Consider the following 22,321-nt stretch of genomic DNA (forward strand, 5'->3'; position numbering starts at 1 on the left):
CCAAAATTTTTAAAGGAAAAGCACAACTAAATCCATGGCAGTGTTCTAGAAAATAGAAAAAAGTAAGAAGTATGTTTGGTAGTTTTCATCAACAAAGTTCCTATTCAGTCTGTATTCTGATCATGCAACTCTAATGCTCTGTTTTATGACACTTGGATACTAATTTTGCTTGGCTAACAATTTTTCTGGTTGTGTAAGTGAAAGAAATGACTGATTCTATGATATAGTTAGTGTACAGAAATTATGGCTACGCTGGTAGACAACAGAAAATAAAGAAAGGAATCCTAGAATTGTTAGGGTTGGAAGGGACCTCAAGGATCATCTAATTTCAACCCCCCTGCCATAGGCAGGGACACCTCACACTTGATCAGGAAATGTCTGACCGCATCTCTGAGGGGATATAGCAGCCTTTTAATTGCTCAGATTCACAAGACAGCTGTCATCGTGGACTGCAGACTTCAGCTACCTGGTGCATAAATCAGAACCAAAGATGAATTCAGTTACTCACCTATAAGCTCCTAGTGCCACATGGGATGTGTAGAAACATTAGCATGAGGTCAGCAAATTTGTTGCGGTACCCATGGAAAACTTGGTCCCTCCTGAAGGAGTAGCTGAAGACCCAGCAGCAGAACCCAGGGCACCTTGTAAGGCCTCAGATTTGTAAATAAGTCAGAAAAGATGGAGAAAAAAAAAAAAAAAAAAAAGAAATTGAGAATAATATAAACCTCGGATAAACAAAACACTTTTCCTGAGCTGAGAGTAGCACAGGAATTGTACATTTCCTATCTGTAGTTTTGAGAAATGCCCCGTTTTGCATAAATGGAAAATCAATAGTGAATTAGGGAATATTCAGATTCACCTCTAAACTGGCTGTTTTGTAAAGCAAAGTGAGTTTTGTTATGAGCTTGTGGAGGCTCAATACAAAGGTCTTCGCTTAGACATCGATCGTAGACACTGAACCATTTGTACCTTGGGCTTACAACAGGCTGAAGCATTCCACTCTCACAGGATTAGTAGAATTAGTAATGGATTACTAAAAGTAGAATTGCTAATGAATCTGTAATGAAAGACTGGTTTTAAAAGATTTGCTTCCATGTTTAAGTAACAGATTCTCTGAAGATGCTGCCTCTCACATTGTGCAAAGCTTGTGTTCAGGCTAGAGGAAAGAGACAAATAGAAAACCACAGGTTTACACCACTGCGCATAAAGCTTCCTCGGGATCTACTTAGCTTTGCATGTTTCACAACCCAGATTTATCAGTTTCTTCCATTTTCAGTCTTTAACAATGCCTAAAAGCATAAAATATAATTAAATTATTGTATTCCACTTACAGAAAACCAAATATATTTCTGGAGGTTACTATTGTCCAAAATACCAATCTAAACAGCAGTGAAAATAAATTAAAGATAACCTTCCAGCTAGGTGGTCATCAGTGTGCACTGGAGAATGTCAAATGGTGTCTACACCAAAACTTTGAACTGGAAATTAATTCACTACAAACTGACAAAAAATGTGGGCAGGAAGAAAGTGTCCAGGGGATACATGACAGATCCTGAACGAATTTTAAAAGCCACAGGGGAAAACAACCAGAAAAACCTCTCCAGAACGCATGGCACCCTACACTGAAAGCACTCCTGAACTGATCTGACAAGTGAATGGATCAGCACTCACACAAACCATGCTTTGTTTTTCTTACAGATGAGTGAAAAAAGCTGCTAGCAAGCACAAACAGCTCAGCTGAGGCAAGTTCTGGAGAGAACCCATTCATGAAGCATCTTCAAAAAGAAAACTTATTTATTAAGTGACCAAAGAAACTTCTTTGCACAGTCATGTCAGTTACCTCTGCTGCTGAAACTGTTTGACTGCCTGACTGCTTGACAGTCAGGGGGACACCAGCAAGCCTCACACCCTGCATTGCCCATTCAAGGCATACACAAAATGTTGACAGGAACCAAACAGAACTCCAGGTTTCACATTAGAAAGATGTCACAGTCCTAGCCCATTTGTAATAAATAACTCCAGCACCTGCGATGAAAGGGGAATAACAAAGCATTAGCAATTTGTCTGGCATCAGCCTGTTCAAGCTCCCTTCCATGCATGTTGAGAGGGAATTCTGCAGCAGGGGCCCCCAGGAGGCACTGGCATGTTTCATTATGACAGTCCCTGGCAGCTCATCGGTTTTACTCTGGAAGTGATCGGCCCCTTCCAGCAAACAAACTCATTTGTGTCCTATTCCAGCTTTTAGATTCTCGACCCTCTGGCCCTTTTCTTTTCTCTCCAGAGCAGCTATGGCAAACAATCCCATTTGGACCAGATTCTGGTCTATCCAAACCATCCCCCAGCAAGAGATGGAGGTGTGCCATGCCCAGCATCACTTATTGTGCTACTGTGTACTCAGGAGCACAAAGGGAAGAAGGATGGCAACCACTTCTGCTTGATGGTTAAAGATTTCTAACCAAGTTACATAAACGTGTGCCAGATGATTTCAGGGAAAGCATGCCTGACAGATATTTGTAAAGGGTGCTCTTTGTCAGTGAAGTCTGCCTCTCATTAAATTCATTCAGATCACTTCCAGCCTCCAGCACAAGCAGCTCTGAGCTGCCTTCAAAATGGAAAGCCTTGACATCTTTCTTCATCTGAATTCAGATCAGTCTGAAAATCATTTTGGGGATGTTTCCTTACCTACTGTTCAGAATTAAATTACATGGATTTTATTCTAGTTGGCATTATGCATGCAGATGCAATTAAGCAGTAACACTGTTAAGTGTCCATGCTGAAACAAGAAACTTTACAGAAGCCATCCTTCATTGACCTTGTCACAATGGAAGCTGCCTCCTTGCAGCTGACCAAAGCCCCCAGAACCACCCTTGCCCACAAGCCTGTGCTGTGACCTGTGCACCACCTTTCATGCCATTATCGAGTGCCCTCCCTACCCACTGGAAATTCACCATCATTTGGGGGAGTGTTTGCATTCTCTTCTAAAGACCCTACCTTTTAAAAAGTATTTGCTAATTTAACCATCATTGCTAAGTTCTGATGCATCATTTCAAATTCAAAGAATGCGTTCAGGCATCTGACAAATGCATCAGGATTCAAAACATTGGCCTGTGTTTATAAACTACAACCAGACAAACCTTAAGGAGATGCCAGGGAGCAAGGCAGGATGCAATTACAGGCTCCAAGCAGTGACAGGAAAGTGACACTTCTGTGTAGCTACTCCAAGTGACCTGATATTAGGGGAAAGGTCTCAGGTGTATGAATCTGCTTAGAGCATATTGGCAGATAAGGACATGCCACAGAAAAGGAGATCTCACAAAACAGTGGCTATAGACAATGCATCAAAACTCTTACCTGCTCACAGGTATGTGGAATGCCCTCATAAAGACAGCTGTCCAGACAGAATTTACCTATGGGATTCTATCACAGTCCCTCAGGTCTCCGTTCCTCAGAAAAAGCATCTCCAGCTGCCCTTGTGAGTCACCTAGAGTGAGTTATAGAAACTCACCTCCAGTTGTGTGTTTTCTAAACTGAGTCTCCACATTATAACAACTAAAATACATGCAAAAAAAAAACCCAACAAAAAGCAGCAGCAGCAGCTCCAAACTATGCAGTAGCTGTCCCTAGGCTTAATCAAAGCACACCATGTACCACATCCCAAATCTCATCAATATCCAACATTTTTAAACCTGGCAGCTCAGCTGAGGGGACAACCACCATGTCCTGCCATGGAATCAAAGGCATCTAAAATGAAATTTCACTCTGCATCAGCATTTTATTTACTACCAGGAAGACTGAAAGTAATTTTAAAAGTTTCTAATTTTATTAAGAATAGTGTCAATATAGGCTTTCTTTGAAATAATTGCTCTTTCATTTCTGTCTTTAAAAAAATTAATTCTGAATGAAAAAATAACAATTATTGAATGTCTTGTCAAACACTGAGGGATCTGGGATGAGGGAAAGGCCTCTAGGTCTTCTCAGATGATGAGGTCCTTGTCCATCTCTCTTACAAGCCTTCCCCTGCCAGCTCTGACTAGTCATTTAGTCATTCAGGTCTCTATTCATTGCATCCTTATTTCCTTTGTTTAAAATCAGGGCTATTGTCTCAAGTGGTCCAACACAAACATAAAGTCTCTTTTGTACCTCAGATGTATTTTCAGACTGCGTGAAAGGTTCTCATGGAAAGCATCTTCACTGATGCTGCAGTTCACCGTCTCAATCCAAAAAGCCAGCACTCGAGATTCATCTGATATGTCTCCAGTTGTGTCATCCCAAACTTCTGTGGCCAGCATGCAAAGCACCAGATCATGAAAAATGGATCCCTTATTAAAATACTGAAATAAAATATTGACAAATGCTTGCATGGTGGTTTGGCTTTGGCTGGGGGCCAGATGCCCACCAAAGCCACTCTATCCCTCCTTCTTCTTGGACTGAGGAGGGGGAAAATAGAACAAGAGGCCCATGGGTCAAGAGCAGTTTAATAAAGCCCAAGTCAAGGCCACAAGCAGAAGCAAGAGCAAACACAGGTCTTGTTCTCTGCTCCCCATCAGCAGCTGGTGCTAGGTCACTACTGTGAAGCAGGGCTCCAATAGGCACAGCGGCTGCTCTGCAGGATAGATGCCAGCAACAAATGCCCCCACACTGCCCTCTTTCACTCAGCTTCTATATGTGAGCTGATGTCATATGGCATGGAATACTCCTCTGGTCAGTTTGGGTCAGCTGGTCTGGCCATGTCCCCTCCCAACATCTTGCCCATTCCTCAGCTTACTGCTGGTGGCAGGGATAATGTTGTATAAGCAGAGCCTTGGTGCTGTGCCAGCACTGCTCAGCAGCAGCCAACACACTGGTGTGTTACCAATCCCCAGCTACCACTGCAAAACACAACACTACAAAAGGTGCTCAGACAAACCCAGTACAGCTTGGGTTAAGGAATGTATACTGAAGGACACCTCTATGCATTGTCAACAGCTTGGCTTCATCAGGAAAAACAAACTACTGTTTCAGGGTAATTACAGTGCTATCGCTTAAACCTTTCCTGGGTTTCAATTTAACTCCTTTGTCAATCTAGCTCTATCTAGTAATCACCTTCCGTCACCTCCCACTACCCAGGTCTGCAATCCATATATCTTAGATTCCTCCAACAAACAAGCTACAACATCTCTCTGATTTTTGCTTTCTCCTGGATTACAGAGCAGTAAGTGCCCAAACATTACCAAACAGCTCCCTGTCACAGTAAGGCTACAACTCAGTGACAAGCTTCTTGTTCCCATCGAGCGCCCTCAGAAAAATGTACTACTTCTTCATTTGGTCAAACCAGCCTCGACTTCAGATCTCCCAGTGGTAAAAGACTTAGAAAGTCAATACAGTTGCCTCATTTTTGGGGTCTCAAGACATTGTAAGGCTTGCCTACATTTCCCTTTCTATCTACAATCTCACAGTATCCAGAACCTCCGCTCTTTGATAGTTGATCCTGCCATCACTCTTGCCTTAAAAAATTCTCAGTACTAACTTTATGAGGGTTTTTGGTATGCAAAATACAAGGTAACCACACTTGGACTAGAAATAAGGCTCACACTTGAACAAAGTGAGCAGTGCATGGAACAGGTCTCTAGGGCAATAACACTTTCCATGCCCTCTCTATGTCTAGAAATCTTCAGACCAGTTTCGGTACTCTTCTAGAAGCAAATATTTCTATCTACAGTACACAAGTTGCGGGCTAGCCAAGGAGTTGCACTACTGAATAACTTATTGTGCCTTGTACTTAAAAGGACTCTAGAGTCTATCTATCTCCTCTACACATGCAAACAGGGGGCTGGTCACATACAGCCACTGCAGTCGCGAGCAACTCAAGGAGACAAAGGACTGGCCGCTGACTGCAACTAACAGACTCCTTAGCAGTTCAACATAGGTAAGATAAACAGAACTGCTTTGAACTTGATGAAAAGCCTAATTTATTTCTATCTCTGGATAAGAACATCAAATGTCTATTAATACCACAGTATTAATACCATTTCAAAGACATTTGCTCAGTGGGGCTTTCTTCATAAACAGTTCTTGTGGGGTAAAGGCTTTAACTGCTGCTGGCAGTGGAATGCTCACAGAAGGTTCAGCAGCAACATCAGCTGCTCTTATCTAGAGGAGAGTTTTCAAAGCAGTTGGCTTCAGGACTAACCTCCTGCTTAATTCTGTAAATTTTATTCTACTTGAAGCTTCTGTCTCTTCTTTCCATTGGTAAAATAAATGGAAACATAAATCAAACCTGTGCTAAATGTCTTTATCATTGCTCTTGATTCTAATATCTACAGAAAAAGCACACTGCAGATTTCTGAAAGTTATTCAAAACTTGTTTGCCAGCTCTAAACTGGTTTTGGTTTTGGGTTTTGTTTTTTTTTTTTATTTCCAAACTAAGTTCTACTGTACCAGTACAATGTGGAGAATGTGAACAACTGATAACTCTTTTTCTTCTGATACAAAACAACCTTTCCTTCCCTCCTGCTTGATATTTCCCATGTATTGAAACAAACAACAGACTTCTTTAAAATTCATGTTGCAGCCGGTTTGTTCAGAGCCATAAACTATCAAATCAGTGAAAACACAAATGCTACATGCATCTTCTTATGTCTTTCAAGACCAACAGTAACAATAATATTTCATGTCGACTTTGCAACGTGGCTTTCACCAGGCCCAGTGTTCCAGCATGTAATTATGTCATTCAAGTTTCAATTTTGTTTTTCTTTGCTTTAAAGCACTTGCAAAAGCAACATCCAGGGAATTTCACAGCTGATGAAATTTTGGCCCTGAGACAGTGAATCACAGAACTCCCACAGCAGGACCCAGAATCCCATGAATGCCTTTCAAAAAGTACTACCCTGTTAAAGAGGTACATTCAATTAATTATGTTTTTCAAAAATCTTCAGAGAAGCAAACCTCCCAGCTTTGCTTTCGTAAAGGCTCAGAAAGACAGGTCCTAGAATTACTCAGAATCAACATTACCTCCCCTGCCTTTGGGGAGAAATGGAAGTATTTTCTATAATAATAGGCCCAAAACTGGTATCTTGTTCAGGATTGTGCAAATGGTTCACTTTAAAGGAAAATAAAATATTCAAGAAGCTCTCAGAGAATGTAATTCCTTTTTCAGTTTGAAAAATAATGAACTTAATGGTACAAGCCATTTGGCCCCTGAAAAGACCACAGTGTTAAAGTCTCTTGGCCAAAGGTAGTGAATATATGAAGCTAAACTTTTCCTTTTTCCTGGAAGATCAGACTCTGTATTATCCATCAGAGTCATACTCAAAGCACCTGAGGCCTCAGCTTCTGACATTTAGACTCTCTCCTCACAGACAAAGTCCCAGAGAAGCAGCCCCTGTATTTCTGATGGTTTGCCACAGACATGTTCCACCCAAGAAACCTTTTCTCGTATTATTTCTCTCCTAAAAACCAAAAGCATGCCAAGTACTAAGAGGAAACATTCATGCAGTAAATTTTCCATTGGTAAAGCACAATGCAGTGAGCACAATGAAAGTAAATAAAACAGATTAGCTGGAGGCCCCAAATAAATCCATGTTGCTAAATCCTACCGGTGCCTAGCTGCACTAGGGACTGGGGATGTTCTGCAGATGCCCCCATATAAAGTATCAGCATGGCAAATTTCCTATCCACCCTGAAGCACACAGGAGACTGGAGAGAAGAAAGCTTAGCTTCTTGTGTCAGCAAAGGAAGAAATGATGCACCCTTGCTCCTGCAGTGAATGTATTTTCTCACTCTGTGCCCTTCTACCATCAGAAGACTCCTGGTCACAGCGCCTCTCCTCACTCCTACTCTCTGCTCTTCAGCATGTTAAGACCATTGCAAGCCTATCACATATATGAAGGCTGGATTTCCCCTCCCTCACCCTCCGATTCCTGTTAAATCCTCCACTGTGACCCTTGATTTAGTCACTCACATGAAGGAGGATTCCTTCAGCCACTTAGCTGTCCTGGGTAACTGCTCCTTCCTTCAAGGTACAGTAACCATGAAGTGCAACTACCTTTTCCTGACCACCCATCGGGGTACATTCACATTCAGCTCTTACTTTTGATTCTCTGTACAGGCAATCATTAAAACTTATCACTGAAATAACATAAATGCATTACATAGGATGTATAACAAAAGTAACTCAGGAAAACATGCATTTCTTTCAGACTTCTTGCTGACAGATACCCTTCACAATTAACTATTATCAACCCATATGTCGCTGCTAATTGTTACTATTTTTATGTAGGTGACAGGACACTCAGTACATAAGACCATTAAATACTTGTTCTAATGACAAAGCAAGTTGCTCAGACAGAGACAAACTCCAGGTTTTCAAGAGCACCAGGTCCTGTCTGTTACTCACATGCTTTCTCTGTGACACAGAGGAGGACTTGGAGGAACACAGCAAGTAACTCATGGTGCCAAAACAAATCTCTCTACAGCTTCCTGCTGAACTCTGTCTTTAATTGTGCAGCAACCAAACATACTCCATTAAAAATAAACTTTGCAGTGTCTGCTTTGCAGGTCATGAACTTTTTGTCTGATATGTTGTTGTTGGCATTGACTCATTAATTCTGTGGAGCTGCACACAGCTTTGAATTCATTATTTTGCCTGTTCTGAACTAGCACAGGGCATAAGGGGCAAAAGCTCTTTTTTTTTTTTTTTAAAGTGCCCTAAGAACAAACAGCCTATGAGATAAGGCTGTACACAACAGCACTTGATGTATTACATCTCAGTGTTATCTGACAAGCCTTACTCCCTAGTGATGCAATTCTTTTCTAATAATTTAGTCTCAGTCTATTAAAAGACAATCATAGATAATGCATCCAGGCAAGTGGTGAAGGATGTCCAGAACAGTAACTTATAGAAAGGTTATCAAAACACAATTCTCAAAAAATAAGAAAAGCTATTGATTTTTTGATCATTTCAGACAGAGTCTGTTCTATAGATTTTCTAAAGGATTGAACATACCTGAAAGAAACTGGGAATGGATTTCCCCTTTGCTACTCCATATGTCACAGTAACAGATTTTTTAAATTCATCTACTGCTAAGTAAAGAGCAGAGCTAGCTATTCAGAAATCATCTTCTGATACCTCAAGACACTATAGACTGCTGCTATTTTGAATGTTCCCAGATTCAACGTTCCACACAACTCCTGATGAACATAGTGCATAAATTAATGCAAAATCAGAGGTAGTCTTTGAAGCTTTGAGGCTGCGGCTTTCATCTGGGCTGTCAGTCCTAAAATGGCCACAGAGTAAAATAGAGCTTTTCATAGCATCCTGCTTCAGAAAACAACTCTGGTGGAATGGTTAGATTACCATTCAGGTTGTAGGAATTAGGGGAACCTGGAGCGTGCTGCATCTTGAAGGTCTTTTCCAACCTGGTTAATTCTCTTCTCTTCTCTTCTCTTCTCTTCTCTTCTCTTCTCTTCTCTTCTCTTCTCTTCTCTTCTCTTCTCTTCTCTTCTCTTCTCTTCTCTTCTCTTCTCTTCTCTTCTCTTCTCTTCTCTTCTCTTCTCTTCTCTTCTCTTCTCTTCTCTTCTCTTCTCTTCTCTTCTCTTCTCTTCTCTTCTCTTCTCTTCTCTTCTGACAAAGAGGTCTTTAAAAAGTGGTTTGCCTAATTAAGATGCAAAGTTTGTGAGAGTATTTTACAAAGTTATAAACAGAAACCATTTACCAGGACATCTGGTCTCATAACTACAACTAATAACAAGAACACTGAATTCCAGGTTTCTGCTTTCCAGAGGGTTAGACAGGAAGTTCCTTTGTGATGCTCAGCTTTTATATTTAAGTTCATCTGAACTTAAAGCGTTGATCTTAAAACCAGAATATGTCACAAAGTCTTTATAAATTAATATATTCCTGGATATACTATTTATCTATAAAATAAACAGCATGCAGTTTTCTTACACTATGACTCTCCTGCTTATACACACTAGCCGAAAGGTTTTCATTTCAGAAGCATTTTTTTTATCACACACATTCTCAATGCAAACAATAAAAAATAAAATTAAGAAAAATGTCGTTTACAGCACAGCTTTGACCACAGTGATAAAGAATGAGGTCAGTTCAACATCTGAGACATGGAAATGGCATCAAATGTACTATTTCTAGGCGCTAAATTCAGCACTGTAACAGTGTACTGATGTTTTCTAGACCTGCCATGAACATCAGGTGTTTACTGTGTCCTGACAAGGTCGTCTGAGCACTGGCCCAATGCTGCTAGGTTACAATATGTTTGCCATAGGTGACCCAGCCATCATTCGTTTGGAGAACTGCATTATAAACTTCACCAAAACACTCAGTGTATTGCTAGTGACCACGAATTTGCAGTGCACAGATCAAGTGTACATGCTGATAGCACCCTCTTCTGGATAATCCACACAGAAAACAAGGACTCCCCTCTGTGAAGTGAAGAAAAATGGTAAGAATTATAATAAAGAAGAGCACAGAAGGAGGAAAATGGGGGGGTAAAGACCTTTTAAAATAATTCACTCTTGCTCAAAACAGACTCGTTTTCCTTCTTAATAGTTTTCCACTTTTGTTTCCTTATTGTACATTTCATCACTAATTTACCACGAAAATGCAATATTAGCCCCCAAAATGTTGTGAACAAAGACATATACACTATTGTTAAAAATATACAATCTTGTCTTCTTCATTGTTTTTTGTCTCATATTGCAATGTACAGCAGCAGTCTGAGAGAAACTGTGCCAAAGAGGACACAGCAGATTGGAGCTGCCATAGAAACTTGAATGGGTGGACTAAAGAAACCAGATGTACCTCAGATGTGTAGGGAGGTGCTTGCCATTGTCAATGACAGAACATACCAGAGAGCAACGTGGCCCTTACTCACAGGGCCTGAGCAGTTAAAACATGGTTTAACCCACAAAAGCAGCTTTAAAAGCGTGAACTGAAGCCAAAATAAACTTACATAAAATGCTGCGGAATAAAATAACATTTTTCATTTCAATAAGAATGACATTAAAAATTTTTACAAGCAGCCATAAAAAACATCGGTTTTGGTTTTTTGCATATGAAGCACTGGGAAAAAAAAAAAAAAAAAAAGAAAGAAAAAAAAAGAAAGAAAAAAAAGAGAAAAAAAGAAAAAAGGAAAAAAGAAAAAAAGAAAAAAAGAAGAAAAAAGAAAAAAGAACAAAAAAGAAAAAAAAAAAAGAAAAAAGGAAAAAAAGAAAAAATAAGAAAAAAAAGAAGAAAAAAAAAGAAAAAAATTTAAAAAAAAAAAAAGGAAAAAAAAAAAAAAAAAAAAAAAGGAGCTATTAAATGGATATTCCACAACAGGTAAATAAAGATCATTACTAGTGGAATTTTACAAAGAGGATAAAATCCATCTCCCAGATCCAGTTTAGGAAGATAAATTAGCAAGATAAATCAGCTTCAACTGCAACACTGCATTCTCATTAAGAATGTAATTTCTCAAGGCCATTAATTGCTGAAGGATTTAAGCAGATGGACCAGAATTTCCACTTCATATAAGCCCTGAGAAATAGGATCTTTCTTTTGTGCTCTTGACTCGCAAAGCCAGTGTCATTTCTGAGGCAAGAAAACTCTGCACTCTGTTTATCAGTGCTCTCTACTCAGTTCTCACAGGAGTAAGGAATGCACTTTCAGCACATGTTTAGAGGCCTATCCTTAGGCCTTAGACTGCTTTTTAATTGAGATCTCCGGATTTTCAGGTTTCCCTAACTGACTTTATTTTCCTTCCATAGATCCAATTTATCATTAGAATGTAATACTACACTAAGGCCAGAAAAGCAGCTAGTTAGAACAAAGACTGAGTATGAGACTAAATCCTTGAATTTCTTTATTTCATTCCTTGCTTTAATTACAATAGTACAGATATTCCTCTTTTCTTTCACAGAAATTATGAAAGATAAAAAAAGTAATGCAGACTTTCTCAAGGAAAAGAGCTGTCAAGTAATTTACATGAGACTAAATCACATTCATTAACTTCTTAAGGGCTGCTGTGCAGACTGAAAAACTAATAAAAATACAGACCTTACAAAACACAATTTAACAGTGAAACGGAACTTTTCAGCAAAGCCAAAAATGAAATGGAAGCTGCTCCATAAGCAGCATCAAAATGCTGCATGATGATGGATAAAGATGACATTTACAAGGTTTGGTAATGCAAAGTGGTGAAGTTCACAGGAAATTAATCTAATATGGTAGGCATATAATTTCTCACAGAGGCTGGATCATAACTCCACTGTCTTCACCTGACAAGGTCAAAATTTACCACAGTACAACCTCAATAACTGTAAGTTAAAGAGGCTTCATCGCATCTTAAATCACTTTCTGCATAATTTCAGACATAAAAATCTAATTCTGTGGCAACCAGAGGGTCCATCCATGCTATACTAGAAGGAAACTCTACAAAAATCATGATTGAAATATAATGAAGATTAAAACCCTATTTTAAAAGTCTGTTTATAATTAATTTGGACTATCAGTGAGCAAGTGAATATACAGCTTCCTAGCAAAGACAACTATACAAAACAAACACACCTATTTCCATCAGCATATCAGTTTTGCTGCAGACTCAGTTTTCATTCTGAAAACAATATGATCAATTTACTGCAGAGGTGAGGGTATAGGTTTCAAGAACAGTGTATGCTGCATATATTAAACCACAACTAGAAATTTAGTTTCCATCTATCCCTATGGATTCCTCTGAAAGCATGATGAAAAAAAAAACAAAACAATCAGGTTCAAAACCATTTTCGTGTTGTATTTAAGTATAAACCATCACTGTTTTCACCAAGGACTCATCACTGAAATGATGACCTCCAAGGTCCCAACGCATAGCCACTACTTTTGGTATTGGTCTGTTCAGTAAAATGCTCACATAGATGTAATAGGACCAAACACTGAAGGACTAGATCATTGCAGACCGTATTACTATTATTATATGACCCAGGCCAGTTTGTTCTGATTTCACAGGAAATTACACACAGAAACTGGAGCAACTGCTAAAGCTTTAGGGACATTCTTTATTTTTAATAGACATGTTGCTATTGACTACTCCAAAGTTGTCTTCTCGCACCAGCAAGCACCCAGGTTCACAATGCCAATGTGGAAGTTTATTCAGGACTTGCTGTGCCATTCTGGTTTCTGTGGTACTCAGGCAGTATGGCCAGCAGCTAGCAAAGCACTACATGGTGGTGACCACAGTGGGATGTGACAGTCCAGTTGTCAGACTCCTGAAGGACCCAAAAGATCCAACTGTCATAATCAACTCTTAAGGAACCAAAGCACAGATGGCTTCTGTGCACTTTTAATTAATCTTTCAGACATTGTTTTATGCATTTTTATCAATTGCTCTTTTCCTGTCATACATCTATTGAACATTTTAATCATCAGACATGGCTTTTCTAGGCACTACACACACCTACAAGCACTGAACTTTATTGTCACATAGCACAGCCTAAGTGTGATGTATCTAGGAAAATCAAAGTCTGCACAGATCTCCAAACTGACTCAAACAGATTTTTATTAGTCCTTTTGTGGCCTACACATACGTATCTGTTCATTCTGCTACCTAGAGTTCTGTCAAACCTTGTCTTCAGTTCCACACTTGCAAGAGGACTCCACACTCACATATCACTACTCTAACACAGGTAGCCAACACACCATACAGTAAACTTGCATCTCCACACACAAGAGTACAGTATCAGTGGAAGAAAAAAATGGAATACGTCCTTCACCGAATCAAACATCACAGACCCTGAAGACCTGTGGTATTTGAAGGAAAGCTGTAGCTTCCTCATAGGTTTTTAAAGCAATCCAGTAAAGATTAACAGAAAAATGCATTGCAATGAATAGCACAAAATGCAGAAACAGTCATGCAATTTCCCATTATCTGAGATTCTCACACAGTCATTATTAAATGTGCATAATCATATGCATAAAGCAGAACAGATCCATCCTCATTAAATGCTCTAGGATTTCTTAATTAAGAATGTGGTATGTTGACTTTTCACTAAACCTGAATAGCTACCTCTAATTAATTTAAATTGAAGTAATAGATTTTAAGGGCTGAGAAACCATCACAACCATCAGCTCTGACTTGCAGCATGAGAAATGCTATGTTATTTAATAAAGTAGCTCCTGCATCAAGCTCATTATTTCTGAACTCGACTGGGCCCAACCTGCAAAACGTGAACGCTACCTCGCCTCATTCTCAGGGATTTCTGCTTTGTGAAAATAATGACACAACCTGCTCTCAACTCCATCTGACTTTTGCCTATTTTTCTCCTCCATTTTGTTAGAAGAAAAACAAAGCCTGAGCAGAATGGCAAAGTTCCTCTATCTCAGAAAACAGACCCACAACTGATTTAATCGCTGCACCTACATCACTGCCTGCAGGCTGCCCTGCAGCGGTGAAAATTAGACAGCACAGGTGAAGCAACTGCTACAGACAGCCATGAAAATCGCCAAACCCTTTTGCAGCCTTCAGCGAAGCAGGACAAAATACGAGGTCAGGGGTTGTGATGATAAGTCACCCAACAGGCTCCTCATCACAACAAAGTGAGCAGTGGCTTCTTTCCTGGTTGTCTGCGTTCAGCAAGGGGCACAGCTAGAGACATGTGCCAGGTGCACCCTCATGTCCTGAGAACAAACACTAAGGTCAGGTAGATTCTGACAGGGGCCGCTGGTCATGCTCTACAATGATGGTCATGGGCTAGCAGGGTTCAGGCCCCAAAACTTGAATTACCAGAAAGATTGGCATGCGAGGACATTCTGACGTTTCTGTCATCATTCAACACCACCCAAGCACACTTAGCCTGACAAAGATGTTATTCTAGGTGATGCACATGAAAATGTGCTGCACAGAAGCAGCAGGGTCATCAAAGCATGGCACATAACATACATGTTCCTATTCCCACTCCATCAGTTTACCTTTCTGCTGGGAACAGAACAAAAGAAAGCGGAACTCATTCACAGATCAGTGGTACTCATACAGCAAATGGTCATCTTCAGGAGAGGAGGGAAGTTCTTGCTGTGCTGTTCCTCTTGCAGGATAGGAAGGAGGAAGGATGTGAAGGCGTCTGTGCAGACAGTATGCACAGTAGGCAGCTGGCAGACAGTGAAGAGAGTTTCTCATTGCCAGTGTTGTGCATCATACTACAGATGTTTGTAAAGCTACAGGGAGAATGCTGCTCACAGGACAGTGGAATGAAATGGAAAGCCTGTTCACTAGCTTCAACAGCACGAGGGGGACAGAAACCCACCAAGGGACAACCGAAGAAGGCCTTCAAAAAACACAGCATGGTCTTGAGCTTCAAAGGGAGATTTCTTTCAGAAGTTAACCCTTTTCTTGATGTTATGAGAGGATACTTTAACCTGCACTTTGATCTGTAAATGTATATCTCAGAAAAAGTCACAGCTTTTCATTTGTTTAATACTCCAAGATAAACAGGCCATGCTTCATATACTGAAATCATCTATCAATGCCTGCTGCCTCCCTGTGCAGCAGAGGATGACCTTGGTATTTTGTCATTACAGAGCTTATTAGGTATCTTTCTTTTCACTACAAGCACAACCTTCATTTCCTCAAATATAACAACGTGGCTACTATATCATCAACAACTTTTTTTGCTACCTTACTCAATTAATTTTAGTTTTTCTAATGCTCCTTGAGTGAGCACAGCCCATGTATTACTTACATAGCCTGCTAGGGAAAATGCCATTCTTTGGACTGTTTTTCAGTAGTGCAGAGCAAGTCAGGTTAATTCATTGTCGCTTCTTTTATAGCTCAAGACCAAAATAGAATGAGGGGATATGGCACGTGAATATTGAGACATACTGCTTTAACTAGTCCAGAAGCAGGACTACAGTCAGTGCCTGCCTTACTGACATTTTAACATTGATTTACATTGATATAAAGTGGACTTTAAAAGACATTTTATGTAAGAATTAAGTCAGGAATTTATGTCACCCTATTTCATTTCAACAACAGGTTTAGTATTATAGGTCTGATATTCAAAATATCCAGAAGTAGCAGATCAGTTTGCACGATTTTATAATGCCAGACCTTCAGAATTTTCTTTTACCTCAACCTAGTTTCTGCTCTCCTTGTCTATCCCAACACGCAGTCATCACCACCATCTTTGAGTAAAAGCAGCACTGGATTAGTAAAATGATGACAAAATGCATGGTTAACACTTTGCAAATGTCCTCCAGACACAATCACTGACTGAACAGACAGACTGTTCTCTGTGCTTTGCATTTTTGGTTTGTGTAATTGCATTTAGTTACTTGTGCAATTCATCAGCAAGTCAGACGTGCTTGTTCAGATTTACAGCAGCACGCTGTGTGACTGCATAAATCCACAGCTGCAATAAATTTCTTGAAGACAACAATTCAAAAGCGATCAAGTATTTGATCTTCAATACTGAAACACAACTTTATAATTATTTTAAATTAAATTCACACAGAAGAGATGACACTTGGCACAAGTACCCTGCTTAAAATCCTTTTTCTTGCTCCATCTGAAGGTGACTGTGGGTAGTGGTGTGCTGTGAAGCTTAGTGTATGAGTGGATTTCACCACTGGTGACCAGCACTGACCAGTGGCTTCAGCAGGTGCTTGGAAGGAGTAAAGCCAACCTGCACAAATAAAACATCCATTTCTTCAGTAGCCTGCTCGCTATGAGCAGCAGTAATTTGATTCTAATACAACTCTTGCAGCTACTATGGCTGCCATATAGATTCTGTGAACTGTATTTTTACATTACTCTGTGCTGATATTTACTGTCACATTCACAGCACAACAACATGGAAGAAAAACATCAAAAAGAGAGTTTTGAAGGCTCACATTTCTTAAATAAATTGCAATTTCCCATACTGCATTCATCTGTCTGCTGCAAAAATTGTTTGCCTTAATCTCTTTCTAATAATCTGCCTGTCATTTGTGTATTTGCTGTAAACTGGCATTGCACTGCAGAAAATGAGTGGGTTTAGTCAAATTCAATCACATTATGTACTTTCATATATTCTAAACATGGCAAACCTATGACACAGATATTAATTGTATTTATGTAAAGCCTGCCACTGCTTCACACATGGGAGGGCACAGCAAGGGAAGAGATTCAGAGCCATCACACAGGCAGCATGCTGCTAAAAATATTCTGAGAGATCTGGAGGTTGCCAGTCATCAGAAAGGCTTCTGGTGCAGCCTGCTCTCTTGTCTGTTTTGTGCACAGGCAGCCACAAATATGTGCAATGGGATTCCACACAAGTCCCTCTCAGTGCTGGCAATGCTTGTGAGGCTGGATGAGCCTGATGCTACTTCTATAAGCAGCTCCAATGACAGATTTTTCCATGGCTCAAGAGGCCCAGACTTCGCAGAGCAGGAAGAAGAGAGAAGTGGTTGCACCAGTATAGGTGTTAGGGGTTGCCCTGTTGGAAAGCAGCTCCATGGAGAAAGACCCAGTGGACAGCAAGTTCTCCATGGGACAGCAATGTACCCTGGTGGCTGAGAGAGCCCATAGGATCAAGAAAAGTGTCCAGCAGGCCTAGGGAGGTTCTTCTCTCCCTCTACTCTGCCCTGGTGAGACCAAACCTGCAGTACTGTGTCCAGTTTTGGGCTCCCTAGTTCAAGAGAGAGAGAGACCTGCTGGAGAGAGTCGAAGGGACAGCCACAAGGATGATTTAGGGACTTGAGCAACTCCCCTGTGAAGAGAGTCTGAGAGCCCTGGGGCTGTTTAGTCTGGAGAAGAGAGAGCTGAGAAGAAATCTGATCAATACCTGAGGGGTGGGTGTCAAGTGGAGAGGGCCAAGGTCTTTTCAGTGGTGCATGATAGTAAGACAAGGCACAACAGGGTCAAGCTTAGAAGGTTTAATCTCGGCATGAGGAGAAACTTCTTTACAGTGAGGGTGACAGAGTCCTGAAACAGCCATGTGGCCAGCAGGAGCAGGGAAGTCATTCTGCCCTGCACTCAGCACTAGTTAGGCCACACCTTGAGTCCTGTGTCCAGTTCTAGGCTCCTCAATTTAAGAAAGATGTTGAGTTGCTGGAAGGTGTCCAGAGAAGGGCAACAAAGCTGGGGAGAGGCCTTGAGCACAGCCCTGTGAGGAGAGGCTGAGGGAGCTGGGGTTGTTTAGCCTGGAGAAGAGGAGGCTCAGGGGAGACCTTCTTGCTCTCTACAACTCCCTGAAGGGAGGTTGTAGCCAGGTGGGGGTTGGTCTCTTCCCCCAGGCAACCAGCACTAGAACAAGAGGACACAGCCTCAAGCTGTGCCAGGGGAGGTTTAGGCTGGAGGTGAGGAAGAAATTCTTCACAGAAAGAGAGATTGGCCACTGGAATGTGCTGCCCAGGGAGGTAGTGGAGTCACCGTCCCTGGAAGTGTATAAAAAGAGACTGGATGAGGCACTTAGTGCCATGGTTTAATTGATTAGATGGTGTTGGGTGATAGGTTGGACTTGATGATCTCAAAGGTCTTTTCCAACCCGGCTAATTCCATGATTCTATGAACAGGCTGCCCAGAGAGGTTGTGGAGTGTCCTTCTCCGGTAGACTTTCAAACCCCATCTGGATTCCTTCCTGTGTGACCTGCCCTAAGTGATTCTGCTTTTGGCAGTGGAGTTGGACCTGGACTTGATCTCTGGAGGTCCCTTCCAACCTCTAACATTCTGTGATTCTGCAAAATCCATCTTCTGCCTGCCAAGAAATAATAGAAGATATTGCAGCTGTCATGGATGCACAAATGCATCATGGTTGTTCCCTTCTCCCTCTATTCTTCCTATTGGAAAACTCTACAAGAGTGGAGTTGATTTTGAAGCCAGAGAGTACTATTAAATCACATAACATGACCTCTTCTAGCAGTGCAGACAAAGATGTACATCTGTCTGTACTGAAGCCAACAACCTGGATGTAGATAAAAGGTAATTTGCAGCCATTATTTAGAAAAGGTATGTAATTACTCATTTCTCTTGATAGTTAGCTAAAATGATGTATCATTTTTCCCATGGGATATTTGTGCCTATTTCTAAATTGGCTGCAGGTCCCAGCCACTGCTCTTGTTATGACTTTCTTTGCTGAATCATTTTTTAATCTTATTTTTCAGCAACACAGACAGTGTCAGAAAGCACATCTATGCTTTGATTTGATCAGTTTCCCATGTTGCTTTACATTTTGGGCTGTTTCACCCCAGACTGTACTTAATCCAAAATCCTTTCCCCCTATTTTCCTTCAGAAGACTATCTTCATTCAGTCTCTGCTCTGCTTCCACACAAAACGTAACAGGCAAGTAGTTTTGAAATAGATGTTATGATAAATCTCTTTATAAGACTAAAATATTTATAACTACTACCTCTTCAATTTTAACATGAGTCTAAGGCTTGCCTTAGATAAAAACTCCAGGTTAAGGGAAGACAGCACAATTCTCAGACTTTGCCTCAGCTGCAGATCTGCTGCTCAGACATATTTCAGAATGAGAGTTACACAAACACCTGGCTTACAGGTTAGTAAAGCAGCAACTTCCCTGGGCTGCTGCTGCCTTCCCTCAGCCTGTGGAGGGCTTTGCCATTGAACAGATGATCTGTAGGGAGAGGAGAACAGCTCCCAGTTTTCTAAATACAGTCAACACTGAAACCACAGCCATTACTTTTACTCAAGGTTGGCCCTGATATCCATGACTGGGTTCTAACACCGTTTGCTTAAAGAGGAGAACACTAAACTCCACAGAAAGGAACAGGAACTTTCCTTGCACACTTGATCCTTATTTTTTCTTTGTTTCTTACACAATAAGCTAGCACCTACCTCAGAGAGTAGTATCTGGCCACTTTTAGGTTTCTGGGAAAAAATCCTATGTGATTGTTAGGCCACACCTTGAGTACTGTGTCCAGTTCTGGGCCCCTCAGTTTAAGAAGGACATCAAAACACTTGAACGTGTCCAGAGAAGGGCAACAAGGCTGGGGAGAGGCCTTGAACACAAGCCCTATGAGGAGAGGCTGAGGGAGCTGGGATTGTTTAGCCTGGAGAAGAGGAGGCTCAGGGGTGACCTCATTGCCCTCTACAACTACCTGAAAGGAGGTTGTAGCCAGGAAGGGGTTGGCCTCTTCTCCCAGGCAACCAGCACCAGAACAAGAGGACACAGTCTCAAGCTGTGCCAGGGGAGGTTTAGACTCGAGGTGAGGAGGAAGTTCTTCACCGAGCGAGTCATTTGTCATTGGAACGGGTTGCCCAGGGAGGTGATTGAGTCATTGACCCTGGAGGTGTTCAAGAGGAGATTGGACGTGGCACTTGGTGCCATGGTCTAGTCATGGGATCTGTGTTGATAGGTTGGACTCAATGATCCTCGAGGTCCTTTCCAACCTAAGTGATACTGTGATACTGTGATTTGAACCCCTGCAAAGGTATTCTCAAGGAAGTCCCCCATTGATGAGGAATTTCTCAAGAGAAGCAAGTTTGGTGCAATGATACTTTGCACATACACGACATCTTCTAAAAGAAAGGTGGCTAAAAAGTTTTCAGATGACACAGTAGAGCAGAGTGTAGCTCTGAATGAGAACTGAACCCAGTCCTCACAGGTATCACAGCATACCACCACCCTCCACAAAGACAAGAGTTTGGCTTTGGCATTGCCTATGCTGTTCACTGCTCCAGGTTAGATGACAAGCTTTGATGTCACAGAGAACATTTGCTGATGCTGAAGGATGATCTTTGTCTTTGAGAAGATGATGCTGCCCAGTTCTCTCAAGAACTTCTTTGCAATGTATCATTTACCCACCTCCCAGCCACGTGCTAAGCCTAACTGATGATACAAACTAGCCTCTGGCAATCTGCTAACAGCTGTTGTCAATCCTAGACCAAGCAAGATTTACAGGGTGACACCTTCACCCCATGTGCTGCAAGCACGCAGTGGCTGATGATGGCATCCGATCTTGCATTAACTGCCCATCAGATGAGCAAATTGCATCACACATCAGTCAAGTAACTGGCACTGAGCTATGACAAGGCTTCCATAAAGACAGCCTCAAAGACACACTGAACGTTTGACTCGCTGTCATCACATCATCTTGCTCTAGTCACCTCTTGGAAATCTTTGCCCTGACAATGCTTGCTTAACTTTGGTGTGTTATAAATAGGAGTTTTTCTGAGATCACTGTGACTGTCTTGGACTACATCTTAAAATTCAACAACTGCTCACTTTAAAATCATCACTTGCTGGAATGGGTAAATTTGTTGAAATCTCAAGAGAACAATTTTTTACCTTTTTAAGTACACATCAGCTAGTGCATCTTTACTGTGACACTGAATCTCATTTGGGGGCTCATATGATCGATGGTAATTGTATCAAAATGGGATCTGCAAAGCAGATGAACTGCAAAGTACTGCTACAGAAGGATCACCATAACCAGACCCCTAAACAAGAGGCAGCAGGTGCTCTCAAGACACCTTACCTGTAGTCACGCTGGTGCTGAGCAGGTTGTTTGTTCTGATAGTGGACACTAAGTGGAACACAAATTAAGGGACTTCAAGGATCCTTTCTCCTAGTTCCCCAGGGGTGTGTGAGAAACACCACCTTTGGCAGAGCTGATCTGCAAGATGTCCTCATGTCCTGGGAGGAACAGCAATCTACTAAAAGTGAGAATAAGTAAAAAAGTTGAGCTTGCACTAAAATAGATATGTGATTTATAGGAAGAAATTGTCCACTGGCAAAGATTACAGAAGAGAGACGAAAATTGTGTTAGATAACTTTCTGTGTATGGCTGAGAAACATATTTGGGCTTGCTGTCAGCTTTCTTTCTCCTTATTTAGTAGTTTTTAAAGAACAAAAAATACAGCCAAGTATCCCATTGTAGCCTCTGGTACTGTTACCTGACCTGAGGAGCTACCTACAGATTTTATCTAGTCCCAAGTTTTCTTAAACCATTAAAAAACATTTGCTTCATTTTTACAGAAGAACAAAAATGACAAATTACTTGCCCAAGGTCAGCCTTCTACTGCAGGGTGTCTAGAAAGCATCCTCTTTCTGCAAGTGAAAAATCCCTTTTGCTTGAACTTCATGAAACACCAAGTAGGTTGAACCAACAGGACATGTGTTTAAAACACAGCATCTGTTCCTATCAGTTCTGTTTGCTCAGAGGGGCAATCTCACACAGCAATGTCCAGAAGAACAGAACATCTGCTATTGATGTTGTAAAGAGTCGTTGGTAGCACATAAGACTCTTGATGGGAAGGTCGTGAGTTCAAGCCTGCAGTGGGCAGTAGTGTCCTCCCTACTCTAGTCATGAGGTCTGTGGTAACAGCTTGGACTTGATGATCTTTGAGGTCCCTT

General features: G+C 41.1%; 1 protein-coding gene across 1 annotated transcript in view; it reads right to left on the reverse strand.

The window, feature by feature from the left end:
• Positions 1–22,321, reverse strand: part of LOC137440959 (tyrosine-protein phosphatase non-receptor type 2-like) — a 160,897-nt gene that overhangs the window by 97,674 nt on the left and 40,902 nt on the right. Inside the window, 1 exon segment of the mRNA XM_068137766.1 lies at positions 4,141–4,276. Within this exon segment, the coding sequence (XP_067993867.1) occupies positions 4,141–4,276 (136 nt within the window).

Source organism: Melanerpes formicivorus, unplaced genomic scaffold (assembly GCF_026170545.1).
Source record: "Melanerpes formicivorus ecotype bairdi unplaced genomic scaffold, bMelFor1.0.p_v2 SCAF_4, whole genome shotgun sequence".
NCBI classification, from domain to species: domain Eukaryota; kingdom Metazoa; phylum Chordata; class Aves; order Piciformes; family Picidae; genus Melanerpes; species Melanerpes formicivorus.